General features: G+C 54.7%; 1 protein-coding gene across 1 annotated transcript; it reads left to right on the plus strand.

Moving 5' to 3' along the window:
* Window positions 1–1098: 1098 nt before the first annotated feature.
* On the plus strand, window positions 1099–21643 carry LOC101402408 (myosin-7). Its single transcript, XM_087423470.1, has 39 exons — window positions 1099–1155; window positions 1583–1791; window positions 2096–2239; window positions 2525–2681; window positions 2876–2903; window positions 3525–3633; window positions 3716–3808; window positions 3907–3970; window positions 4416–4514; window positions 4753–4856; window positions 5515–5653; window positions 5758–5876; window positions 5987–6136; window positions 6421–6591; window positions 7210–7519; window positions 7789–7856; window positions 8235–8322; window positions 8976–9093; window positions 9240–9363; window positions 9648–9784; window positions 10029–10284; window positions 10912–11154; window positions 11328–11504; window positions 12314–12459; window positions 13565–13655; window positions 14400–14789; window positions 15002–15128; window positions 15294–15412; window positions 16206–16402; window positions 16963–17146; window positions 17298–17463; window positions 17600–17724; window positions 18259–18567; window positions 18822–19025; window positions 19147–19272; window positions 19381–19656; window positions 20585–20680; window positions 20789–20923; window positions 21514–21643. Exons 2-39 carry the CDS (start codon window positions 1591–1593, stop codon window positions 21529–21531), a joined length of 5808 nt encoding a protein of 1935 aa, XP_087279596.1. The 5' UTR covers window positions 1099–1155; window positions 1583–1590; the 3' UTR covers window positions 21532–21643.
* The last annotated feature ends 409 nt before the right edge of the window (window positions 21644–22052 follow it).

Consider the following 22052-nt stretch of genomic DNA (forward strand, 5'->3'; position numbering starts at 1 on the left):
GAATGCACAGTGAGGGAGGATATGTACCTCACTGCCTAAGATACAGAAATATCAAGTGGAAGAGTTGTGTTTAGGATCAAGCCTGAGGACAAGCAGGTCCATTTGGCCAGGGTGGGGAAGGGGAAGAGGATGGCAGAGAATGATTACTTAGGAAGTATGTAGGCTTAAAGCTGGTTCTCTGAGGTCTGCAATGTGTAACTACCCATGTCCACGCACATGGAGGTGCTTGGGTACACATCCAGGAGTCGCAACTGCCCCAGTGTGTGTGTGCCCTGCAAAAAGAGCTCTCAAGCACGTGGTGTGGCTGTTCCAGGTTTTTGTATACTCAACAACGTACAGTGATGTGAGCCTGCTTATGCTGTACACATACTTAATGTGCATGTCTGTTGCCAAGGCACGATGGCACACTGGGAGAGGTGTGTGTGCCGAGGTATAGGAAGGAAGCACGTCTGTGTGAAACATGTATACAAGCAGCAGGCGTGCATGTTCATCAGAGAACACGTGGAGAACGTTCGGCTGTGTGATGGGTGTGTCTATGAGAGGATGCCCACAGGGTCTCCTCCCTGAGAATGTCCACCAAGACTCACAATCAGATGGGAACAGGCTGGAAGAGAAGTGGCTCTGGAGTCATGAGACTTGGGTTCAAGTCCCAGCTCCACCATTTATAGTTATGTGTTCTTGAACAAGCAAGCCCGTTAACCTTGATTTCCTCATCTGTAGAATGGAGTGAGGATTGAGTAAGAGAATGTGCATAAAACTGCTTGGTAGGCTGTAAAACCCTGAACAAAGGTGACCATTAGTTGTTCCTCAAGTGGCTCAAAGAAGGCAAGTTTCACTACATGGGTGTAGACAACAGTGCGAGGAGGGTAGACAGGAGTGAGGAGGATTGGGGCTCAGAGTTAGGTTGACATCAGGAAACTGTTACAACTAGTGCTCAGGGGGAAAAGAGAATAGTGTTTGGAGAGCACGAGAAGGGACAGGACCAGAGAAGCTGACCACCACTTTCCACCTGTTTTCAGGCCCAGGGGAGGGGTGGCTGCCAAAAGGCAGAACCAGGGAGCAGCCGAGAGGTGGCCCTGACACAGCCTTCCCTCTCTCCAGGTCGCCTGCAGGCTTGAGCCCCTTTTCTCTCGTAGACACATTCGAGAAGCCAAGGTAAGGAAAGCTGAAAATGGGGTGTGGAGGAATCTGGGAAGATATGGAAATCTAGTTTCTACCTTGCCTTGGGAAGAATATCTTGGTGACCAGGAGCTCCTCACCTGTGACTAGTGAGGAGCCAGGGAGGGAGGAGGGTCGGAGATGGACATAGTCAGCTTCCTGCTCCCACAAGAAGCCCAGGATGCTCCTTCTTCCTCCAGGAGAGCCCCAAGCTGAACAAAAGTTAGCCTCCCCTTCTGCCCTGACAGGTTTGCTAAGCCATTTTCTGGTTAAGGGATAAGCTCAAGGAACGAGGGACTTGCCGGTGACCCCTCCTAACTCCTGAGCATGGATGGTGCTAGGCTCTGGGGCTCCCACTGAAGGCAACAGCCCAGGGAGGGGATTAGATGGGAGGTCACCCAGCTCCTTCTTCCGCCCACTGCAGGCACAGCCATGGTGGACGCGGAGATGGCGGCGTTTGGGGCCGCCGCCCCCTACCTGCGGAAGTCAGAGAAGGAGCGGCTGGAAGCCCAGACCAGGCCTTTTGACCTCAAGAAGGATGTCTTCGTGCCTGATGACAAAGAAGAGTTTGTCAAGGCCACGATTCTGTCTCGAGAGGGTGGCAAAGTCACTGCTGAGACCGAGCATGGCAAGGTAGGTGGCAAGACTGGCATGAAAGGCCACCCTAGGCGCCTCCCCCCCCGGGGTAGACAGAGAGGGGTGCCACCAGGATCCACCCCAAACAGACCTGAGGACCATTCAATTTTCCCTTCCTCTGAGTAGGGATCCAAACCCTCCAAATAGCCCTGCACATTCCCAACATCCAGTCCGTCTTCTCTGTGAGATGTGGTTCCTTCTCTCTTGAACACTCCTGTCCTGTAACTCTCCCGACTCCTATCTGTGCTGAGGGAGGAGGGAAAGCTCGGGCTGACAGTAGGGCCTGTATGGGCTATTGCAGACGGTAACCGTGAAGGAGGACCAGGTGTTGCAGCAGAACCCGCCAAAGTTCGACAGGATCGAGGACATGGCCATGCTGACCTTCCTGCATGAGCCTGCGGTGCTCTACAACCTCAAGGAGCGCTACGCCTCCTGGATGATCTACGTGAGTGCGCAACCTAGGCTATCCCTCTGAATCTGGTAGCTTCCTGATCTGTACATGGCCGCCTCCTGGAGCCAAGAATTTCTGTTCTTTGTGCCTAGGCAATATTGCACTTAATCCTATCCCTGTATCTTGGGTTCAGTTCTAATACCCTGGGGCTGGGATTACTCAAATTTAGTGCAGAGATTTTCCTTTCTCTTCTTCCTCTCCTGGATCTTTCTCTAACTCTGAAAACTACCATCCCTCCGCCTTCATCACTGGCAACTCACTCCTCCTTTTCTACCCTAGACCTACTCGGGCCTCTTCTGCGTCACCATCAACCCCTACAAGTGGCTGCCGGTGTACAATGCGGAGGTGGTGGCCGCCTACCGGGGCAAGAAGAGGAGCGAGGCGCCGCCCCACATCTTCTCCATCTCCGACAATGCCTACCAGTACATGCTGACAGGTGACAGGCCCCAAGTGAAGGGTTTTCCTGAAGGCCCCACTGGAGGGAACACACATGGTGGCTCTCTTCCTCCTCCCTAGGGGTTCATAAAGCTGGGAGATGCCTGGAGAGAGGCAAGAGGTGGGGAGGGGGGAAGCCAGACGAGAGCATCCTGTGTAACTCCTGACTTTTCCTCCCCATTTTCTCCCCCACAGACAGAGAAAACCAGTCCATCCTGATCACGTGAGTGTGATTCCCACCTTGCTCCCTTCCAGAGCCTCCCTGATCCAGCCACCATCAGGGCCTGGCCCCTATGCATAGACCCACAGCTCTTTCCCATCACCTTCATGCCAGCCCTGACTTCTCTGCCTTTTCCCCTTACCTTCTCTCTACTCTCCCCCTTCCTTTCTGCTTCCCATCTTTTCTTATTTTTTCCTTCCCATCTCCTTCATCCATTCTCCTCCAACTCATCACTCATTTATCCATAAGCCCAGGATCACCATGTCTTCCTTACCTCTTCATTTTCTTTCCTCTTTCCCTTCGGAAACCTTCCCCATTCTTCCGGCCCTACCCATTCTTTGCCAAAATAGCCCAGGCCCATATCCTCTGATTGACCTTGTCCAGCTAAGACCAGGTTCCAGGTGCCCAAACCCAGCCCCTCCTTGTGGCATCTTTCCTGGTTGCTTCCCCTGACCCTGTGTATGTCAGAGACCTGCTGTGTGTTTGGGATACATATTACCTGGCAGCTTCCTGTATCAGCTTTCCCACTGTTGAGTAGGAACACGCATTCTCTATTGACTTGAGGCTTGTTAGTCTCAAGCAGTGTTTGTTCACTGCCTAATGAGCCTCTGACTGTCCTGACAGCGGAGAATCCGGGGCAGGGAAGACGGTCAACACCAAGAGAGTCATCCAGTACTTTGCTGTTATCGCCGCCATTGGGGACCGCAGCAAAAAGGAGCAGGCCACAGGCAAGGTAGGCCTGTTGTCCTCCAAGGGCCTGCACTGCAAAATGGAGGAGGAGGCCTCTCACCTGCCATCCTTCTTGACCTCTGCAGGGCACCCTGGAGGACCAGATCATCGAGGCTAACCCCGCCCTGGAGGCCTTTGGCAACGCCAAGACCGTCCGGAACGACAACTCCTCCCGCTTCGTGAGTGGTCCCTGACCTTGGACTTGAGATTTGGTCTGGTGGAGGGATGGTATCAAATATGAACCTCAACTCATCACCGCTCTTCTCCATCTCTCCAGGGTAAATTCATTCGAATCCATTTTGGGGCGACCGGAAAGTTGGCGTCTGCAGACATAGAGACCTGTGAGTGCCATGAATCTGCTAGGGCTCAGCCTGAGCTCTCCCTCATTCTAACCATCTCAAGCTCAACCTCACGCTCTCTCCTCCCTCTCTGTCTCTGTCTCTCTCTCGGTCTCTGCCCCTCAGTCTCTCTCCGTCTCTGTCTCTCTGTGTCTCTAGGTCTTTATATTTGTCTCTCGCTGACACTTCTGGTCTTTCTCCTTCTCTGTCTCTGCATGTCTGGGTGTCCTTCTCTGGGATTTTCTCTGAGACTGTTTCTCTCCTCCTGGGTCTCTGTCTCCATCTCCATCTCTGTGTGTGATTTCTGTGTGTCTTATGAGTCTCTCTCTCTTTGTCTCTCCCTCACCCTCTGCCTTTTGCTGCTACATTTATCATTCATTTTCTTCTGTTTCCTTGTACCCAATCCCAACCTTTTCTTTCTCTCTTTCTTCTCCCCTACTGTTCATAGACCTTCTGGAAAAATCCAGAGTTATTTTCCAGCTGAAAGCAGAGAGAGATTATCACATTTTCTACCAAATCCTGTCTAACAAAAAGCCTGAGCTGCTGGGTGAGTCAGAGCTACCAACCGGGACCAACTATCTCCATGGCAACCTGGTCCCCTCTGCTTGCAGCTGCTTGTTGGCATGCCATGGGTTTATGGCACTGCTGGATTCAGTTCTGTGGGATGTGGGACCCCATTAAGTTCTGTCCCAGTGCTTTCTTGCAGGCCATGTGCTGTGTGGCAGGCAGCCCCAGTGAGAGCCAGGGGTTTGTGCCCACATCCTAACCACATCTTCTCCCCACAGACATGCTGCTCATCACCAACAACCCCTACGATTATGCATTCATCTCCCAAGGAGAGACCACTGTGGCCTCAATTGATGATGCTGAGGAGCTCATGGCCACTGATGTAAGTGAGTGAGGACCCAATCAAGAAGTGAGGGGATTGGTGGTGAGGGGCAAATGAGGCCAGTTCACTGGCCCAGGAGTAGAGCTAAGACACTGGCTGCCTGTTGTTCAGAGTGGTATGCCCCCGCCTGAGGACCAGAATGTGCCCTATGACCTGGGTGTGCTGGGGTGTGGGTGTGATGAGACGGGGCTGGCCAGTATTTGATGTTCATTCTCATCAGAGAAGGCTGAAAGCCAGGGACAGAGAAGCAGACAAGCCAAGAAACAAGGATCACCAAGAGAAGGAAGGAGGGGAGGGACATGCAGATAGCATGGGGCTGGAGCAGGCTGTTATGTGAAGAACAGATATACCCAGGTATATAAGGTCCACGCAGAGAAGCAAGTGTAGGGCCTAAAAGAGGGGTAGCAGGAGGAAACATGAGTGGGTAACCCAAAGCGGCTCCAGAGAACAGCTGTGACCACTGATGCTGGGCTGAGGCTGTCTGCACCCCACCCTGCTCCTGTACCTCCCAGCTTCGTTTTAGAGTTCCCCACTGGATATGGGAGTCTCAGAACCCCTAGGGAGTCAGGATACAAGTTCTCTCTCCAGCTGAAGAGGGATCTCATTTACCTGCTGTGCTTCCTTTTCTGGGGTCCACCACTACGGGGCCTACCAACAGAATGCCTTTGATGTGCTGGGCTTCACTTCAGAGGAGAAGAACTCCATGTACAAGCTGACAGGCGCCATCATGCACTTTGGAAACATGAAGTTCAAGCTGAAGCAACGAGAGGAGCAGGCCGAGCCAGACGGCACCGAAGGTGGGGGTCTGGAATGCTGGGGGGCAGCTGTGGAGTCACTCAGGGCTGCATCTGCAGAGGAGTCATCCCCTTTACCAACTTTGCTACCTGCCATTTCCTTCCAGAGGCTGACAAGTCCGCCTACCTCATGGGGCTGAACTCAGCTGACCTGCTCAAGGGGCTGTGCCACCCTCGGGTGAAAGTGGGCAACGAGTACGTCACCAAGGGGCAGAATGTCCAGCAGGTGGGTCATCTTCAGAAGATAGTCTGTTGGGCTGGCATGGTGCAGTGGGAGCTTTGGAATTCACTCTTCCCAACAACTCTGCTCATCTTGGTCTCTCCCCTACCTGCCAGGTGACATATGCCACTGGGGCCCTGGCCAAGGCAGTGTATGAGAGGATGTTCAACTGGATGGTGACACGGATCAACACCACCCTGGAGACCAAGCAGCCACGGCAGTACTTCATAGGAGTCCTGGACATCGCTGGCTTCGAGATCTTCGATGTGAGTGGGGGCAGCCCTGGGGGTGGGAGAACAATAACTCACTCATTCGCACATGTAACAACCTTTGTAGAGCCAGCTGTAGGCCAGGCGCAGGAAAGGCAATGGGATTCAGCAGTGACGGAGGCAGTCATTGTCCTGATTTCAGGGGGGCTCTCCCTCCCTGTCTTGACATGGAAGGGGACCAGCCACACCTCTTGCTGGGCTCGGGCACAGCCCTGGGCTGACCCCATTGGCTACTCGGACCCCTGCCTACCTGACAACTCCCGCCCTCACTCCCCCTGCAGTTCAACAGCTTTGAGCAGCTCTGCATCAACTTCACCAACGAGAAGCTGCAGCAGTTCTTCAACCACCACATGTTCGTGCTGGAGCAGGAGGAGTACAAGAAGGAGGGCATCGAGTGGGAGTTCATCGACTTCGGCATGGACCTGCAGGCCTGCATCGACCTCATTGAGAAGGTGCTGCCTCGGCCCCACCACCTGAACTCCCCACTCACACCCCACATGAACACCGCAGACAAAATGGCAGCCTCTCTTCCTTCTGGGGAACATGATCTAGATAATAGGAGAATCCAGAACCCTAGTTTCCAGAGCCCTGTGTTGTCCTGGCCACCCAGGACAGAGTAGCATCTAGGAGAGCCATCTGGGGACTTGAGAGTGGACATGTGGAGGATGGGCACCCGCGTGGTGTTCAGTGTTTAGTTCCCACACCAGTGTGTTTAGTGACCCTGGTTTACCCATCCAAGGAACAGGAGGTTGAGGGTGGGGTGGGAGATCGTAAGAGTGTACCTATTTTCAACCCCAATATCTCGGGGATCTGGGGGATGGAGTGGTGTGTAAAGCACCTATAGCATCCACATCCCCAGACGTTCACAAATGTCCCTCTGAAATCAAACAAAGTCTTCCACCTTGGAAAGGCTTGAACAGGTGCCAGTCTGTAGATAACTGTACTCAGAGCTGAGCCTGATAACCTTAATGCCCAAAGGGGCATCTGCTTAAGCAAACGTTGACCCTAGAATAGGATCCATCTCCGTCTGCATGAAGCATGCTCAGTGATGCTCTCCCCTCCACCCTCAGCCCATGGGCATCATGTCCATCTTGGAGGAGGAGTGCATGTTCCCCAAGGCCACCGACATGACCTTCAAGGCCAAGCTGTATGACAACCACTTGGGGAAATCGAACAACTTCCAAAAGCCACGCAATGTCAAGGGGAAGCCGGAAGCCCACTTCTCCCTGATCCACTACGCCGGCACCGTGGACTACAACATCCTGGGCTGGCTACAGAAGAACAAAGATCCACTCAACGAGACTGTGGTGGACTTATACAAGAAGTCCTCCCTCAAGATGCTCAGCAACCTGTTTGCCAACTATGCTGGGGCTGATGCACGTAAGTCGAGACTGAGACCCAAGGGACTGAGGAGCAGGGTTTCTGTCATGGGTCTGAGGCACATCAGTGGCTGCACCCCACCATTTCCATGTCAGGTCGTGCCCCAAGGTTTACAGGCTCAGTGAGAGAGAATTGGGTGAGAAGCCAAGGCACCCACAGTGAAGACCCTCACCTGGAGGCCAAGTGCCGGCGAGGCTGTGATTCTTCACCCTGCCCTGACCTCCCCCCACGCCCACTCATGCTCCTTTTCTTGACTCTGTTTCCCTCAGCTATTGATAAGACCAAAGGCAAGGCCAAGAAAGGCTCGTCATTTCAGACCGTGTCAGCTCTGCACAGGGTGAGTGTGAGCCCAGCCCCAGCCCTGGGCGGCTCGGACACCTGCCCAGCCCTGCTCTTCCCTCCTTGCTTGTCCTTGACTCCTCCCACGCCCATCTCCTCAGTCCCCTCCTGATCCTCTTCACTCTTGATCATCTCTTCCCCTGCATTCTCTTCCCCTTCACTGCTGGCCTCCTCTCTTACTCATTTCCCCTCACCTCTCCTTTCTTTCCCTCCTGCCTTCTATCCCCAGTATCCTCTGTCCTCCCCCAGCATTCTTTCACTCTCTTTAGCTCCTTGCATTTTCCCCATCTCTCTTTCCCTTCCTTCCTCTCTTCTGTCTTTGTTACTTCTCTTTCTTTTACTTTCTTTACTTTCCCTCTTGTTTTTTGGGCCACAGGAAAATCTGAACAAGCTGATGACCAACTTGCGATCCACACATCCCCACTTCGTGCGTTGTATCATCCCCAATGAGACAAAGTCTCCAGGTGAGCCCCAGACTCGGGCAGGCCCACTGCTGGAGCGGCACTGCCCCAGGGACAGGGCCTTCTAAGTTGTCCTCATCACCCGCCACGGCGCTCTCCAAGCCACATTCTTCTCCTCCTGTCCCCCATGAGGTCTCACAAATTACCTCACCGTCCCCCCCCCCCCCAGTGCTACCTAACAGTTGGAATGTGTAACTCAGGGTAGTGAGTAAGCACTTTGATGGCTGTTACCTCACAAGTGCCCTTCAACCCCCAATGAGACATATAAGCATTGTTTATCCCTTTTTGATTGATAAGAAGATGGAGGCTCAGGGGCCTGGGTTCCAGGGCTGGCTGTGTTCTGATCAGCTGAGTGAACTTGGTCAAGTCCCTTAACCCCTCTGGGCTCAGTTTATTCTCTAGAAAATGGGATATATCTGCCCTGGCTACTGACTATGATAATAGGCATAAATTATATAAAATTAAGAATGTGAAAGCCTTTTGGTTACTCTTAAAAGTATGGCTAGAAAAAAGTGAAAAAAATAAAGGATCATTATTAACTGACTTGCTGAGGTTTCTGGCTAATAAGTAGCAGAGCCAGGATCGGAACCCAGAACTTTTGGCTCTTAGTCCAGTGCTGTCCCCACACATTCGTCTCCCCTCCCCTCCTGCTGCAGGAGTGATAGACAACCCCCTGGTCATGCACCAGTTGCGCTGCAACGGCGTGCTGGAGGGCATCCGCATCTGCAGGAAGGGCTTCCCCAACCGCATCCTCTACGGGGACTTCCGGCAGAGGTGGGTACCACGGCACCCCAGGGCTCAGGGAACAGCGGGAGCCTGGGCAGCCTTGGTGGGGAGCGGAGTCCGCAGGTGGCCCCAAACCCTGTGGACAGAGCAGATCAGCACAGAACATGGGTGACTCCGGGCACCTCCCTCCCCAGGTATCGCATCCTGAACCCAGCGGCCATCCCCGAGGGCCAGTTCATTGACAGCAGGAAAGGGGCAGAGAAACTGCTGGGCTCCCTGGACATTGACCACAACCAGTACAAGTTCGGCCACACCAAGGTGAGGAAAGGAAGAGACCAGCTGATTACAGGAAGACCCTCTGTTGTCCTTTGACCCCTCACTTCATGGCTCCTTTCCATTTAGCAATCATCTCAGGAACATCTCTGAACCACATGCTACCCCTCCCCGTGGACCATCCAGCACCACTCCGCCATCCCAATTCCAGCTGCCACTGACCTTCTCCCTCTAGTTCTTTCCTAGGTTGTTGCCTTCCCTGAGATAACCCCCTTCCTCTTTCCCCTCCTGCTGCATCCTAGTCATGCCCACACACACCTTCTCCGCAGGTATTCTTCAAGGCGGGGCTGCTGGGGCTGCTGGAGGAGATGCGAGACGAGAGGCTGAGCCGCATCATCACCCGCATCCAGGCCCAGTCCCGTGGTGTGCTCTCTAGAATGGAGTTCAAGAAGCTGCTGGAACGCAGGTGAGAGATCTCAAAAGGAGGTTCCCAGCCATCGGAGGCCCAGGCTGGGTCACAGGCAGTGTCAGGAGAAAGAGCTTACCAGGTCTTCAAACAACAAGACTGGCAAGAGGAGCTCATACGGACACAGGGTGGGCCTTGCATTTGGAGTGCAGGGTAGATGAAGGAAAGGGCCATAACCTAGGAGTCAGGGCCTCAGGATAGGAAGGAGAGAGGGCTCAACACCCCTCATGCTGGGCCCCTGCAGAGACTCCCTGCTGATAATCCAGTGGAACATTCGGGCCTTCATGAGTGTCAAGAACTGGCCCTGGATGAAGCTCTACTTCAAGATCAAGCCTCTGCTGAAGAGCGCAGAGACAGAGAAGGAGATGGCCACCATGAAGGAGGAATTTGCACGCCTCAAAGAGGCGCTGGAGAAGTCTGAGGCTCGCCGCAAGGAGCTGGAGGAGAAGATGGTGTCCCTGCTGCAGGAGAAGAACGACCTACAGCTCCAAGTGCAGGCGGTGAGGCTCCTGGGCCACTGCTGGCTCTTTCATCCTTCTCTGCCCACATGTCCCACACACCCTGACCTCCCTCCTGGGAGCTCACCATCTTGTCCCTCACAGGCAGAGGATTCCGGAATCACCCCTTCCAAACACCTCCAAAGAAATCCCTCAAGAGAAGGAAAGGGAAGGGGGAAAAGAAATAACTTTTAAAAACACAGGCTTTCCACCTGAGTTCAACCTGGATCCATAGCTTAATAATTTTGTGACCTTGGGCAAACCATCCATTCTCTTTGAATCTCAATGTCCTCATCTCCAGACAGGGAATAAAGCTGCCCATCTTACTAGGTTGTAAATACATAAAGTGCTGGCATCAACAAATGCAGTTCCCTCCCTTCAATGGGGGAGACCAGAGGAAGAGGGCCAGATAAAGAGACTTCTTTTTCCATTCCTCTCTACTGCCATCCCACAGTGCTCCCATCACATTGCCCTAAACCCCTTCCTCTCCTTATCCTTCTGAGGTTCTTCTCAGCTGAGGATATGCTGGAGTTCCCCTCCTATCTTGAGGCCTGAGCCTCTCCCTCCCTCCACCTGCCAGGGCAAGGACCTCACCCACTAAATGGCCTCCCCTCTGTGCCTTGCCCTCAGGAACAAGACAACCTGGCTGATGCGGAGGAGCGCTGCGACCAGCTGATCAAGAACAAGATCCAGCTGGAGGCCAAGGTGAAGGAGATGACTGAGAGGCTGGAGGATGAGGAGGAGATGAACGCTGAGCTCACTGCCAAGAAGCGCAAGCTGGAAGACGAATGCTCTGAGCTCAAAAGGGACATTGATGACCTGGAGCTGACACTGGCCAAGGTGGAGAAGGAGAAGCATGCAACAGAGAACAAGGTGAGGGCAGCTGCTTCTGGCTCCAGCCCAGGTCTTTTCAGGATTCCGAGACCACACTGACCTTAACTCAGGGGATTCTGACAGCAGCGTGGTCCTTAATTTTGGAGATATCCAGAGATATCTCCAGGTTGGTGACCTTTGACCCTAAAGGGGATGGGGTTCTTGGTCTGCAGGTGAAGAACCTGACAGAGGAAATGGCTGGGCTGGACGAGATCATTGCCAAGCTGACCAAGGAGAAGAAAGCTCTGCAAGAGGCCCACCAGCAGGCCCTGGATGACCTTCAGGCTGAGGAGGACAAGGTCAACACCCTGACCAAGGCCAAGGTCAAGCTGGAGCAGCATGTGGACGATGTAAGTAGATTGTGACAGGGCCTACATACACCGTGTCCATCTGTGCTTCAGTGTGTGTGTGTGTGTGTGTTTGGAGGATGGGGTTGGAGAGTGCTCCCTCTCCTGATACCTTTCTAGAAGGGAGCTGGGGAATAGAAAAGGGGAAGGATGATCAATTCTGAGTTATGTATCTCATCTCACTGATATAATCATCATAGAGATGGGCTTCCTTATTTCAATTTAGTTTCAAGCCTATATATCTCTACCTTCGACCACAGGATGTAGAGGTTATCTCATAAGAACATGAAACATTTCTCTGGGAATTTTGTGAGGCTCCTCAAGGAGGATCTTTCAACTTCTAAGAGTTTAGGCAGGATCTGGTCATCAGTGATCATTGTTCCCACAGATACTCCTTTGTGCATATCTCTGCTGAATCATTTCTCTCTCTGTGTTGTCATTATGGAAGTATCTGTCACCCATAAGACTGTAAGCTGCCTTTAGGTAGGAATTCGGATTTATTCAATTGTGTGTCTGCAGTGCCTAGCACAGGGCCTAGAACCCAGTAGGTGTTTATGGGATGCTGAGTGAGTGAATGTAGTTCCAAGGTTTCATCCCACAGTCATTTGTTCAATCATTTATCATAGTTACTGAGCCTCCCTCCATGCTGGGCAGTCTCACAGTCCCCCTGATAACATGTGGCCCACTCTGGGGAAGATTTCCCAAGTCCTGGACATCTCTTAGGATTCCCCAACCCTGAAGCGACTGAGCTTCCAAATCACCAAATCAGGATGCTTGGCCTTATGGGGCATGCTGGTCCTTCTCTCCACCAGCTAGAGGGATCGCTGGAGCAGGAGAAGAAAGTACGCATGGACTTGGAGCGAGCAAAGCGGAAGCTGGAGGGTGACCTGAAGCTGACCCAGGAGAGCATCATGGACCTGGAGAACGACAAGCAGCAGCTGGATGAGCGGCTGAAAAAGTAGTGTGTTCCCCTCCCTGTTGCCTTTCCCCCTCCCTGGCCCAGCAGCCTGTTCTGCTGATGGCAGAACAAGCTGACCCAAGACGTTCTCACAGCCAACAGCCTCATGCAGCCTTGATAAGTGGGTGCAAAACTGTGGGCAAAGGCCTGTAGGAAGAGGCCAGACATGCACATCAGGGCCCAGCAGTCCTCCCTGGCGAAAGTCTAACTTGGATCCCTCAAGCCCTTTCTTCCTGTTGGGTGCTCAAAAGGGATGGACAATAATAACTCTCCCCCTCTGTACACAAGGCTCTTTGGAGACTAGTTACTTAACACAGAGGAAGTCTCCACACGAAAGCCTCTCAGGAAAGTCCCTCCCGGGGCCTTCACAGAGAATGCAGAGGGCCAAGGAGAACAGTACAGCCGCCAGCCCAAGCAGTGCAGGGGACTGGGCCAGTTCTTTGTTCTGATGAACTCTTACTCCAATTCTTATTACCGTTGTATAGATCCACCTTCCACACTTGGCAAACAGTGAGCCTGCAGGACATATTTGAATAATCGAGGATCTCATGGTGCTTCAGGGTCAGGACTTTGCAAGGCTCTGTGAAGCATCACGCTCTCCCTCCTCGTCAGGCCTGCAACTGCCCAGGAGTCTCCACACTTCCCCAGACACAGTGTTGTGGAGGGGATGAATAACATAGGACCCACTGAGCCTCAGACCACCTTCTAAGGGTGGTATTTTTAGCCCCACTTTATCAAAGAGGAAACGAAGGCTCAGAAAGGTTAACCAGATTGCCCAAAGTAACAGTGACAGAATTCAAGACCGTGGGAGTTGAAGGGGCCTTTGAAACCACCTAGTCCAGCCCCCACATTTTATGGACCAAAGAGGGAGTCCCTCAGAGCCCAGGTCCTGGCGCTCTACCTACAGTGCCCTCCCCAGTACATTTCCCATTAGATTTCAATTCCACAGCAGATTATACCTTCAGCGACCCTACTTCAGCCCCAGAAGCTGTTTTTCTGATAAAATCCTGCTCTTCATTTGTTTTATTACCATTTTCAACCACTGGTAGGCCCCCCTGGAGCCCAAATGCGCCTCCATTGCCTCACCCTCCCTCCTTCCCTACAGGAAGGACTTTGAGCTGAATGCCCTCAATGCGAGGATTGAGGATGAGCAGGCCCTGGGCAGCCAGCTGCAGAAGAAGCTCAAAGAGCTTCAGGTAAGGATGCCCAGGGTGTGTGCTGGAGTCTAGGCTGGTTCTCAGCTTCCCAACCCCCTCCTCCAGGCTGTCCTCTCCCCAGCATTACAGGCGCTTGCTGTGTGTCTATGAGGGAGATGCTGAGCAATCACAGTACCCTCATGGAGCACCTCCAGGGGGGCTGGGTGACCCCAGGACGACCTAGGGAGAGATCTCGAAAAGCTCACAGGTCTGGAGGGCAAAAATCCTGGCTACCTGTCTCAGCTCTGGTTTAGCCAATGACCATGGGGAGCCCACTCCAGAACTCTGGGTCTCCATGTCCTCCCCTGCTACCTGGTGGCTTTTAAGGTCCCTTCAGCCCTGATGGCCTTCAGTTTTTACTTCTAGAGCAGACACTGTGTTAGGTCTTTAGTTGTCTGGTCAGACAAACATGGCTCTCTCATTCTAACTTTTATTATTTTTGCCACTGTACTGCTTAAAATATCCCTAGAATGCAAGTCTTTTTGTCCCTCTTCAAGAGCAAGCCTCAACTGCTTACCTTCCAATAAAGAGAATGTATAATGTTCTGGCCTAAAGGAAGGCTAACTTGGTTGTCCAAACCATCTCCCCCAAATTCTTTTATTTCCATTTCTCAGCACTTAGTTCCTCTGGTGAACTAAACTGACCTGCTGTTCCAGACAGGCCAGCAGTCTTCTAGAGCCCTGAGAGGGGGCTCCAAGGGAAGGTTCCAGGTGGTAGGTCTGAGCCCTTTGTGTCTGCGCCCAGGCACGCATTGAGGAGCTGGAGGAGGAGCTGGAGGCTGAGCGCACCGCCAGGGCCAAGGTAGAGAAGCTGCGCTCAGACCTGTCCCGGGAGCTGGAGGAGATCAGCGAGCGGCTGGAGGAGGCCGGCGGGGCCACGTCCGTGCAGATCGAGATGAACAAGAAGCGCGAGGCTGAGTTCCAGAAGATGAGGCGGGACCTGGAGGAGGCCACGCTGCAGCACGAGGCCACCGCGGCGGCCCTGCGCAAGAAGCATGCCGACAGCGTGGCCGAGCTGGGCGAGCAGATCGACAACCTGCAGCGCGTGAAGCAGAAGCTGGAGAAGGAGAAGAGTGAGTTCAAGCTGGAGCTGGACGATGTCACCTCCAACATGGAGCAGATCATCAAGGCCAAGGTGGGCCTATGCTCAGCCTCTCCTCTCCTCCAGGTCCCTCTACCCACCTCCACTTTCTTTCTCTCTTCTTTGATGGTCCACTTTCCCACTTCCCTTCTATCCGGTTCTTCCATCCTCTCCTTCTTTCCATGCCATCCCTCTTCCTTTCTCCTTCAATTGTACCCCTTTCAATGTCCCCTGTAGCCATCATATGACTCTCCTTCCTCTCTCAGGCTAACCTGGAGAAGATGTGCCGGACCTTGGAAGACCAGATGAATGAGCACCGGAGTAAGGCCGAGGAGACCCAGCGTTCTGTCAACGACCTCACCAGCCAGCGGGCCAAGCTGCAGACTGAGAACGGTGAGCCCCACCCCAGTCTCACCTGACTCCCTGAGCCAGCTCAGCCTTCGGTAGACACATACACACCCCTCTCCAGAGAATGGGGCCTGAGGGTTAGGGGAGTGGTTGGGGGGAGGGAGGAGTGACTGACCTTCAAGAGTTGAGTGGGCCTTGGTGCCTCTCCAGGTGAGCTGTCCCGGCAGCTGGATGAGAAGGAGGCACTGATCTCCCAGCTGACCCGAGGCAAGCTTACCTACACCCAGCAGCTGGAGGACCTCAAGAGACAGCTGGAGGAGGAGGTTAAGGTGAGGCCTAGACTCAGGCCAGTTGGCCCAGGCAAGGAGCATACTGGCTGGCCTTGATCCACATCACTTCCTTTCCCAAGAATGAGGCTTGCTGTCTATCCATTATTCTCCCAGAATTCCAAAAGGAATAATATCCCAGACCCCACGACATGCCTCCTAAGTCTGTTCCCCAGGCCAAGGCCTTCTGCCTTTCTGCTGCCATCCCTGGAGGAAGAGGGAGGGCATGGGTTAGGGGAGCCTCGGTCAAGGGAAAGTGAGGTGGAGACGAGGAAATAAACTAGGGAGGCGTGTTATGACCTTGACTGGGCACAGGTAGGGGATGCAGGAATGCATAGGAGGGTCCTGGGATTAGCAGGGCAATCTGAAAACTGGGGAAAGAAACTCAGCTGGAACGTATTCCTAGCACTTTGCTGGGCTCATGAAAAAGGGGGAAGAATATGACTTTTTAAAAAGGCCAGGGCTCAAATCCTAAACTGCCTCTTACAGCTTAATGACCTTAGGGAAGTCACCTAACCTCTCTGAGCCTCTGTCCCCTCCCCTGTAAAGTGAGGGTGATAGTGCCCGCGGCAGTGAGGGGCACAGGGGTGATGGGCATGAGTGTTTTCTAAATAGTGCCGTGCTGGATGGGCATTCTTAGTTCTTAGTATTCAGTGAACCATTCCAGGTCTGCTGGGGAGTTAGAGATGGGGGAGGCCATGCAGAGAATGTTAAAATAGGGTGAGGAGATGGGCAAAGGCTGGGGTTGTGTTATGGAGAAAGCTGAACCCACCTCCCGGTACCCGCCTTCCCCCAGGCAAAGAACGCCCTGGCCCACGCGCTGCAGTCGGCCCGGCATGACTGTGACCTGCTGCGGGAGCAGTACGAGGAGGAGACAGAGGCCAAGGCCGAGCTGCAGCGCGTCCTGTCCAAGGCCAACTCGGAGGTGGCCCAGTGGAGGACCAAGTATGAGACGGACGCCATCCAGAGGACCGAGGAGCTCGAGGAGGCCAAGTGAGTCCTGGACAGCCCACCTCTGGCTGAGGTCCCTTTGCGGGCAGGCTGCAGCCTAGCCAGATCCTCAGTAGATTTGGCCCCAGGGATGGATGTTTAGCAAGGTTTGGACAGCACAGGAGGACCCTGCCCCACCCCCTCCTTCTCCTCTCAGGGAAGCTTTTTGCTCGCGTTATGTTTCTCATCCGAATATAAGACGAACAAAAGGTTTGTCTGAGGGCAGAGCGCTCCCACCTGGGGCAGGGTGCTGTGGCCGGGAAGGGTGGGTGGGCTGCAGAAGCCCACGCATCCTCCATGTCTGCAGACCAGAGGCTGGCCCAGGGTCAGAGGGATGCCACCAGAAGGCCCTTCTGGGTGCTGTGGGTCTTCACATCTGCCTGCCACTGAGACCCTCTACCTGCCTGTTCTCAGCCCCCTAGGACCTGTCCTCAGGCTTCTCCAACAATGCTTCTGAGTTTTCAAGGATTGTTTTCTGGAAGACTCACATTGTTTCCCCTTGTCCAAATCCACACCCTCCATCCTCCCCACCCTCTCCCACCCACCCCCACCTCCCCGGACAGGAAGAAGCTGGCCCAGCGGCTGCAGGATGCCGAGGAGGCCGTGGAGGCCGTCAACGCCAAGTGCTCATCTCTGGAGAAGACCAAGCACCGGCTGCAGAATGAGATCGAGGACCTGATGGTGGACGTGGAGCGCTCCAACGCGGCCGCCGCCGCCCTGGACAAGAAGCAGAGGAACTTCGACAAGGTGGGCTGGGGTTGGGGGCCGCAGCCAGGGGGCAGAGGAGGGGGCCGGTGTCCTCCAAGGAGGACGTTCCGTGGGGGGAGGAGGCTGAGCCCAGATGAGGGGCCTGGGCAGGCTGGGGCTGCGGGCTCGCAGTGAGCCCGTCTGTCCGCAGATCCTGGCCGAGTGGAAGCAGAAGTTCGAGGAGTCACAGTCGGAGCTGGAGTCCTCGCAGAAGGAGGCGCGTTCCCTCAGCACGGAGCTCTTCAAGCTCAAGAACGCCTACGAGGAGTCCCTGGAGCACCTGGAGACCTTCAAGCGGGAGAACAAGAACCTCCAGGGTGCGCTGGGGCCCGAGAGCCCGGGGAGGGGCCAGGGGCAACGTCGGCATATGGCGCCACCCAGGGGCTCCAAGAGGCGGGCCCCCCACATTGGACCGTGGCAGCCCTCAACTGAGTCACCCGACCCCTCCCACAGAGGAGATCTCCGACCTGACTGAGCAGTTGGGTTCCAGTGGAAAGAGCATCCATGAGCTGGAGAAGATCCGCAAGCAGCTGGAGGCGGAGAAGCTGGAGCTGCAGTCGGCCCTGGAGGAGGCTGAGGTGTGTGTGCGCGCAGGGTGTGGGGGTGGAGGAGGCTGAGTTCTAGGCTGTGGTCTAGAACTGTTTTATTCACTGTTCCGTCCTCAGAGCCTGGAACAGTGCCTGGCACACAGCAGGCCCTCAACAAGATTGTGGAGTGAATGAATGAAGGGGTCACTCCATTCCCTCCACACAAACATTTCCTTCTTACATCTTAGACAAGACTTCCTGCTTCTGTTCCCTCCCCTTTCCCACCTCTGCCTCTCTCCTCGGTGTTTTTCACATTCTCTGCCTGATTGCCTCTGTTTCCTTGGCAACACCTTTCTCCTCATTTTCCTCTTTGTCTTCATAGCTAGCTCTCAACTGTGAGGGCCTAAATCACCTTCTCTTAGGCCTGTTTTTTCCCTTTTAAATTCTCTTTTCTTCTTCTTCCTTCTGCTTCTTTGACTGAACCGCTTATACCTGTCTTGAACTCCATGATTCATGGAGACTCCTGCCCCTGGCCCCGTGCCCTGACTGCATGCCTCAGACCCTCTCTCCCCGCCCCTCTCCCAGGCCTCGCTGGAGCACGAGGAGGGCAAGATCCTCCGGGCCCAGCTGGAGTTCAACCAGATCAAGGCAGAGATCGAGCGGAAGCTGGCAGAGAAGGACGAGGAGATGGAGCAGGCCAAGCGCAACCACCTGCGGGTGGTGGACTCACTACAGACCTCCCTGGACGCAGAGACGCGCAGCCGCAATGAGGCGCTGCGGGTGAAGAAGAAGATGGAGGGCGACCTCAACGAGATGGAGATCCAGCTCAGCCATGCCAACCGCATGGCTGCCGAGGCCCAGAAGCAAGTCAAGAGCCTCCAGAGCTTACTGAAGGTACATGGAGACTCTTGGAAGCAGAAAGTCACCTCACCCACAGAAAGGACTGGCCTCCACGTGGCCCAGTGAGGCGGTGGTGTCCCCTCACTGCATCAGATCCCTCCTGCCCCTGGGCCGTCGCAGAGACAACCCACAGGCCCCTCCTGAGCCACCGCAACGGGCTCTCCACCAGCATCCAGTTTGGCATTAACAGTCTTCTGATGGGCCCAGAGGCCGGTTCCCTCTCTCATGCCCATCCTCCTGATCCACAGGACACCCAGATCCAGCTGGATGACGCAGTCCGTGCCAATGATGACCTGAAGGAGAACATCGCCATCGTGGAGCGGCGCAACAACCTCCTGCAGGCTGAGCTGGAGGAGCTGCGGGCTGTGGTGGAGCAGACGGAGCGGTCTCGGAAGCTGGCTGAGCAGGAGCTGATCGAGACCAGCGAGCGGGTGCAGCTGCTGCACTCCCAGGTGAGCAGCGCCCCTGGGCATTCTTGGAGGGAAGGCCTGCTGGCAGGACCCAGCAGGTGAGGTTTGGGAGCCACTCGAGGCTGATCAGTGCTTTTCATGCTCTGCCCACCCTGGTCCTCAGAATACCAGCCTCATCAATCAGAAGAAGAAGATGGACGCAGACCTGTCCCAGCTTCAGACTGAAGTGGAGGAGGCAGTGCAGGAGTGCAGGAATGCCGAGGAGAAGGCCAAGAAGGCCATCACAGACGTGAGTCCTCCCACCTGCCTGCCTGCTCCAGGCCAGAGTCTCCTTGGGTCGGTCAGTGAGCACGTGAGGACTTAGCCAGACCATGTATCACCTCTCTCCTGTCCCCAGGCCGCCATGATGGCGGAGGAGCTAAAGAAGGAGCAGGACACCAGCGCCCACCTGGAGCGCATGAAGAAGAACATGGAGCAGACCATTAAGGACCTGCAGCACCGGCTGGACGAGGCCGAGCAGATCGCCCTCAAGGGCGGCAAGAAGCAGCTGCAGAAGCTGGAGGCCCGGGTGCGGGAGCTGGAGAACGAGCTGGAGGTCGAGCAGAAGCGCAACGCCGAGTCCATCAAGGGCATGAGGAAGAGCGAGCGGCGCATCAAGGAGCTCACCTACCAGGTGCGGGCGCAGTGGCTGCTCTGGGGCAGGGCCCTTTGCACCAGGGCCTGAAGCCAGAGTGACAGCCACCCAAGAGGAATGAAGTGTTTTCTCTCAGCCTCTTCCAGGGTGAGGGTGGGAGTGCAGCCCCTGGCGGCTCCATTTCCACTCTGCCTAGCCCTGTTCTACCCTGAGCGTCCCCTGGCTCAGAGGTCAGTCTCCGAGCCTCCTGACCTGTGAGCTCCACCTTAGCATCCTCAGCTTGTCCCTGGGGACACACCCAGAGCTCCAGACAGAGCTTACCCAGCACAGATCACCGGAAAGCAAATATGTAGCCAAGCTTTGGCCTGGCGCTGTCACCAGCTAAATACACCAAAAATATACCAAAGCCATTTAAACAAATCTCAAAACTTTTCAGTTATCCAGAGAAGTGTAGGCTTTGGCTTTCCATGGTGTTTTCTAGAATCAGACTCTCAATTAGATTTTATTTCTGTTCCAATCCGGAAAGTAACCATCCCCTTTGCACACTTGTCCTTAACCTCTATCAAGTCTGTATCGTTTCCCTGCAGCCCGGGAAATCTCATCCCACCTGCCATCCCAGAGTTACTGCCAGCGCTTGCTGGGTTCTAGAACAGGGGAGCTTACTCTCCATGGGGGCCCAGGACCCCAAGGGGCCTGCTCCCCTGCTCCCAGAACAGCGCACACACATAATTTTGTGCACAATTTCAGGAGTCCCATCAGCTCCCTAGACTCTTTCCTGGTACAAACCATTAAATATAGTCATCCTTTTTTTTTTTTTTTTTTTGGTAAGAAATTATAAGGAGAACTCAAGTATTTGATGAGGATCAGAAAGTAGAATTGGGTCAGGGTAAAGACGACAAGTTGGGGGAGGGGACACACTGCTTCCTATGACTGCGTCGTCCTCACTCCCGACCCCCTTCACCCCCAGACGGAGGAGGACAGGAAGAACCTGCTGCGGCTGCAGGACCTGGTGGACAAGCTGCAGCTGAAGGTCAAGGCCTACAAGCGCCAGGCCGAGGAGGCGGTGAGTGACCCTGCTGGGGACTGAGCCTGGAGAAGGGACACAGGGGAGCCAGGACAATGAGCACCCTGGGGCCCCTCTCACCTTCTCTTCACTCCCTGGACCCCACAGGAGGAGCAGGCCAACACCAACCTGTCCAAGTTCCGCAAGGTGCAGCACGAGCTGGATGAGGCCGAGGAGCGGGCGGACATCGCCGAGTCCCAGGTCAACAAGTTGCGGGCCAAGAGCCGCGACATCGGCACCAAGGTGGGTCCCCCCCCAACCCTGGGCCTGGCTAGTGGCCCCCACGGCAGCACGCCCCCTGACATCAGTGCCCCTCAGACAGAGCCCCTCACACCAGGGATGCCTCTTCATTCATCCCCCAGAACTGAACCACAAAGCCCCAGAGGCAGGCAATTCAGTCCTCTGGGATTTCTAAGATTCTTCCAGCTCTAACTTTCAATGACTTTGTGAATCCCAGCCCTAGGGTGGTCAGCAACCCTCAAAGACCCCAACTGATACACCCAGGATGTCCCAATTTCCCCCAACTGCTAGTCTCCTCTTCTCCTCCCCCCAGTTTTGGCCTACAGCCTCGTAATTCAAATCTAAAAAGGACATCTCAGGGAACCCCCTTGTCCTCACCCACTCAGCTTCCCTCCAGCTGACCCCAGAGACCTACCCTCCAGAACTTGCCTTCCACACTCATCCCTGGGATGCATCCCACACCCACGGGCCCGTCAGGCCACACAGCATCCCTCCACCCATCGGGTGCCCCGCCTCCCCCTTTGTTTTCTGTGTCAGCCCTGCCCAATGCCCCCCTCTCCAGTGCTAATTTGCACTTTGTTTCCTTTCAAAAGGGCTTGAATGAAGAGTAGCTGTGCCATGTCTTCTTGACTTGCCCAGTCCTGAAGGTGCCAACAGAGCTCCAGTCCCGGAGCCCATATAGCAACCCCTCTGGAGGAAGCAGAATAAAGCAATTTTCCTTGAAGTGAGATCCTGCGTCTAGACTCTTCTTCACTGCCTGCCAGCCACAGGAACATGGGGTCATGGACACAAGGGTGGGACACAGGTGTGAGAGGAGAGGGGGCTCCAGAAGAGGAGGGGCAGCTTCACAGGCCAGACCAAGAAGGCCTCCCTGGGGAGCCTGTGAGGCTCTGAGACCCCTGGTGCAGGGCTGCCCATGTGCTCCCCTTCGCCTCCTCCTCCCAGCCCTCTCCTCCCAGCCCCCTCCCTGGCTCCAAGACACTCTGGATTAAAGGAGATTTAGGAAAGCCCTTAAGGCTCACCTAGACCACATGAGCCCATGTGCCACAGACCTGCACCCTAGCTCTGATCAACACCAGCCCCACCACTACCAATAACACCTGGGGCTCAGCCGTGGGGAGGATGTTTGTAG

The sequence above is a fragment of the Ceratotherium simum genome, chromosome 3, assembly GCF_057802395.1.
Source record: "Ceratotherium simum simum isolate JZ-2026a chromosome 3, ASM5780239v1, whole genome shotgun sequence".
Taxonomy (NCBI): domain Eukaryota; kingdom Metazoa; phylum Chordata; class Mammalia; order Perissodactyla; family Rhinocerotidae; genus Ceratotherium; species Ceratotherium simum.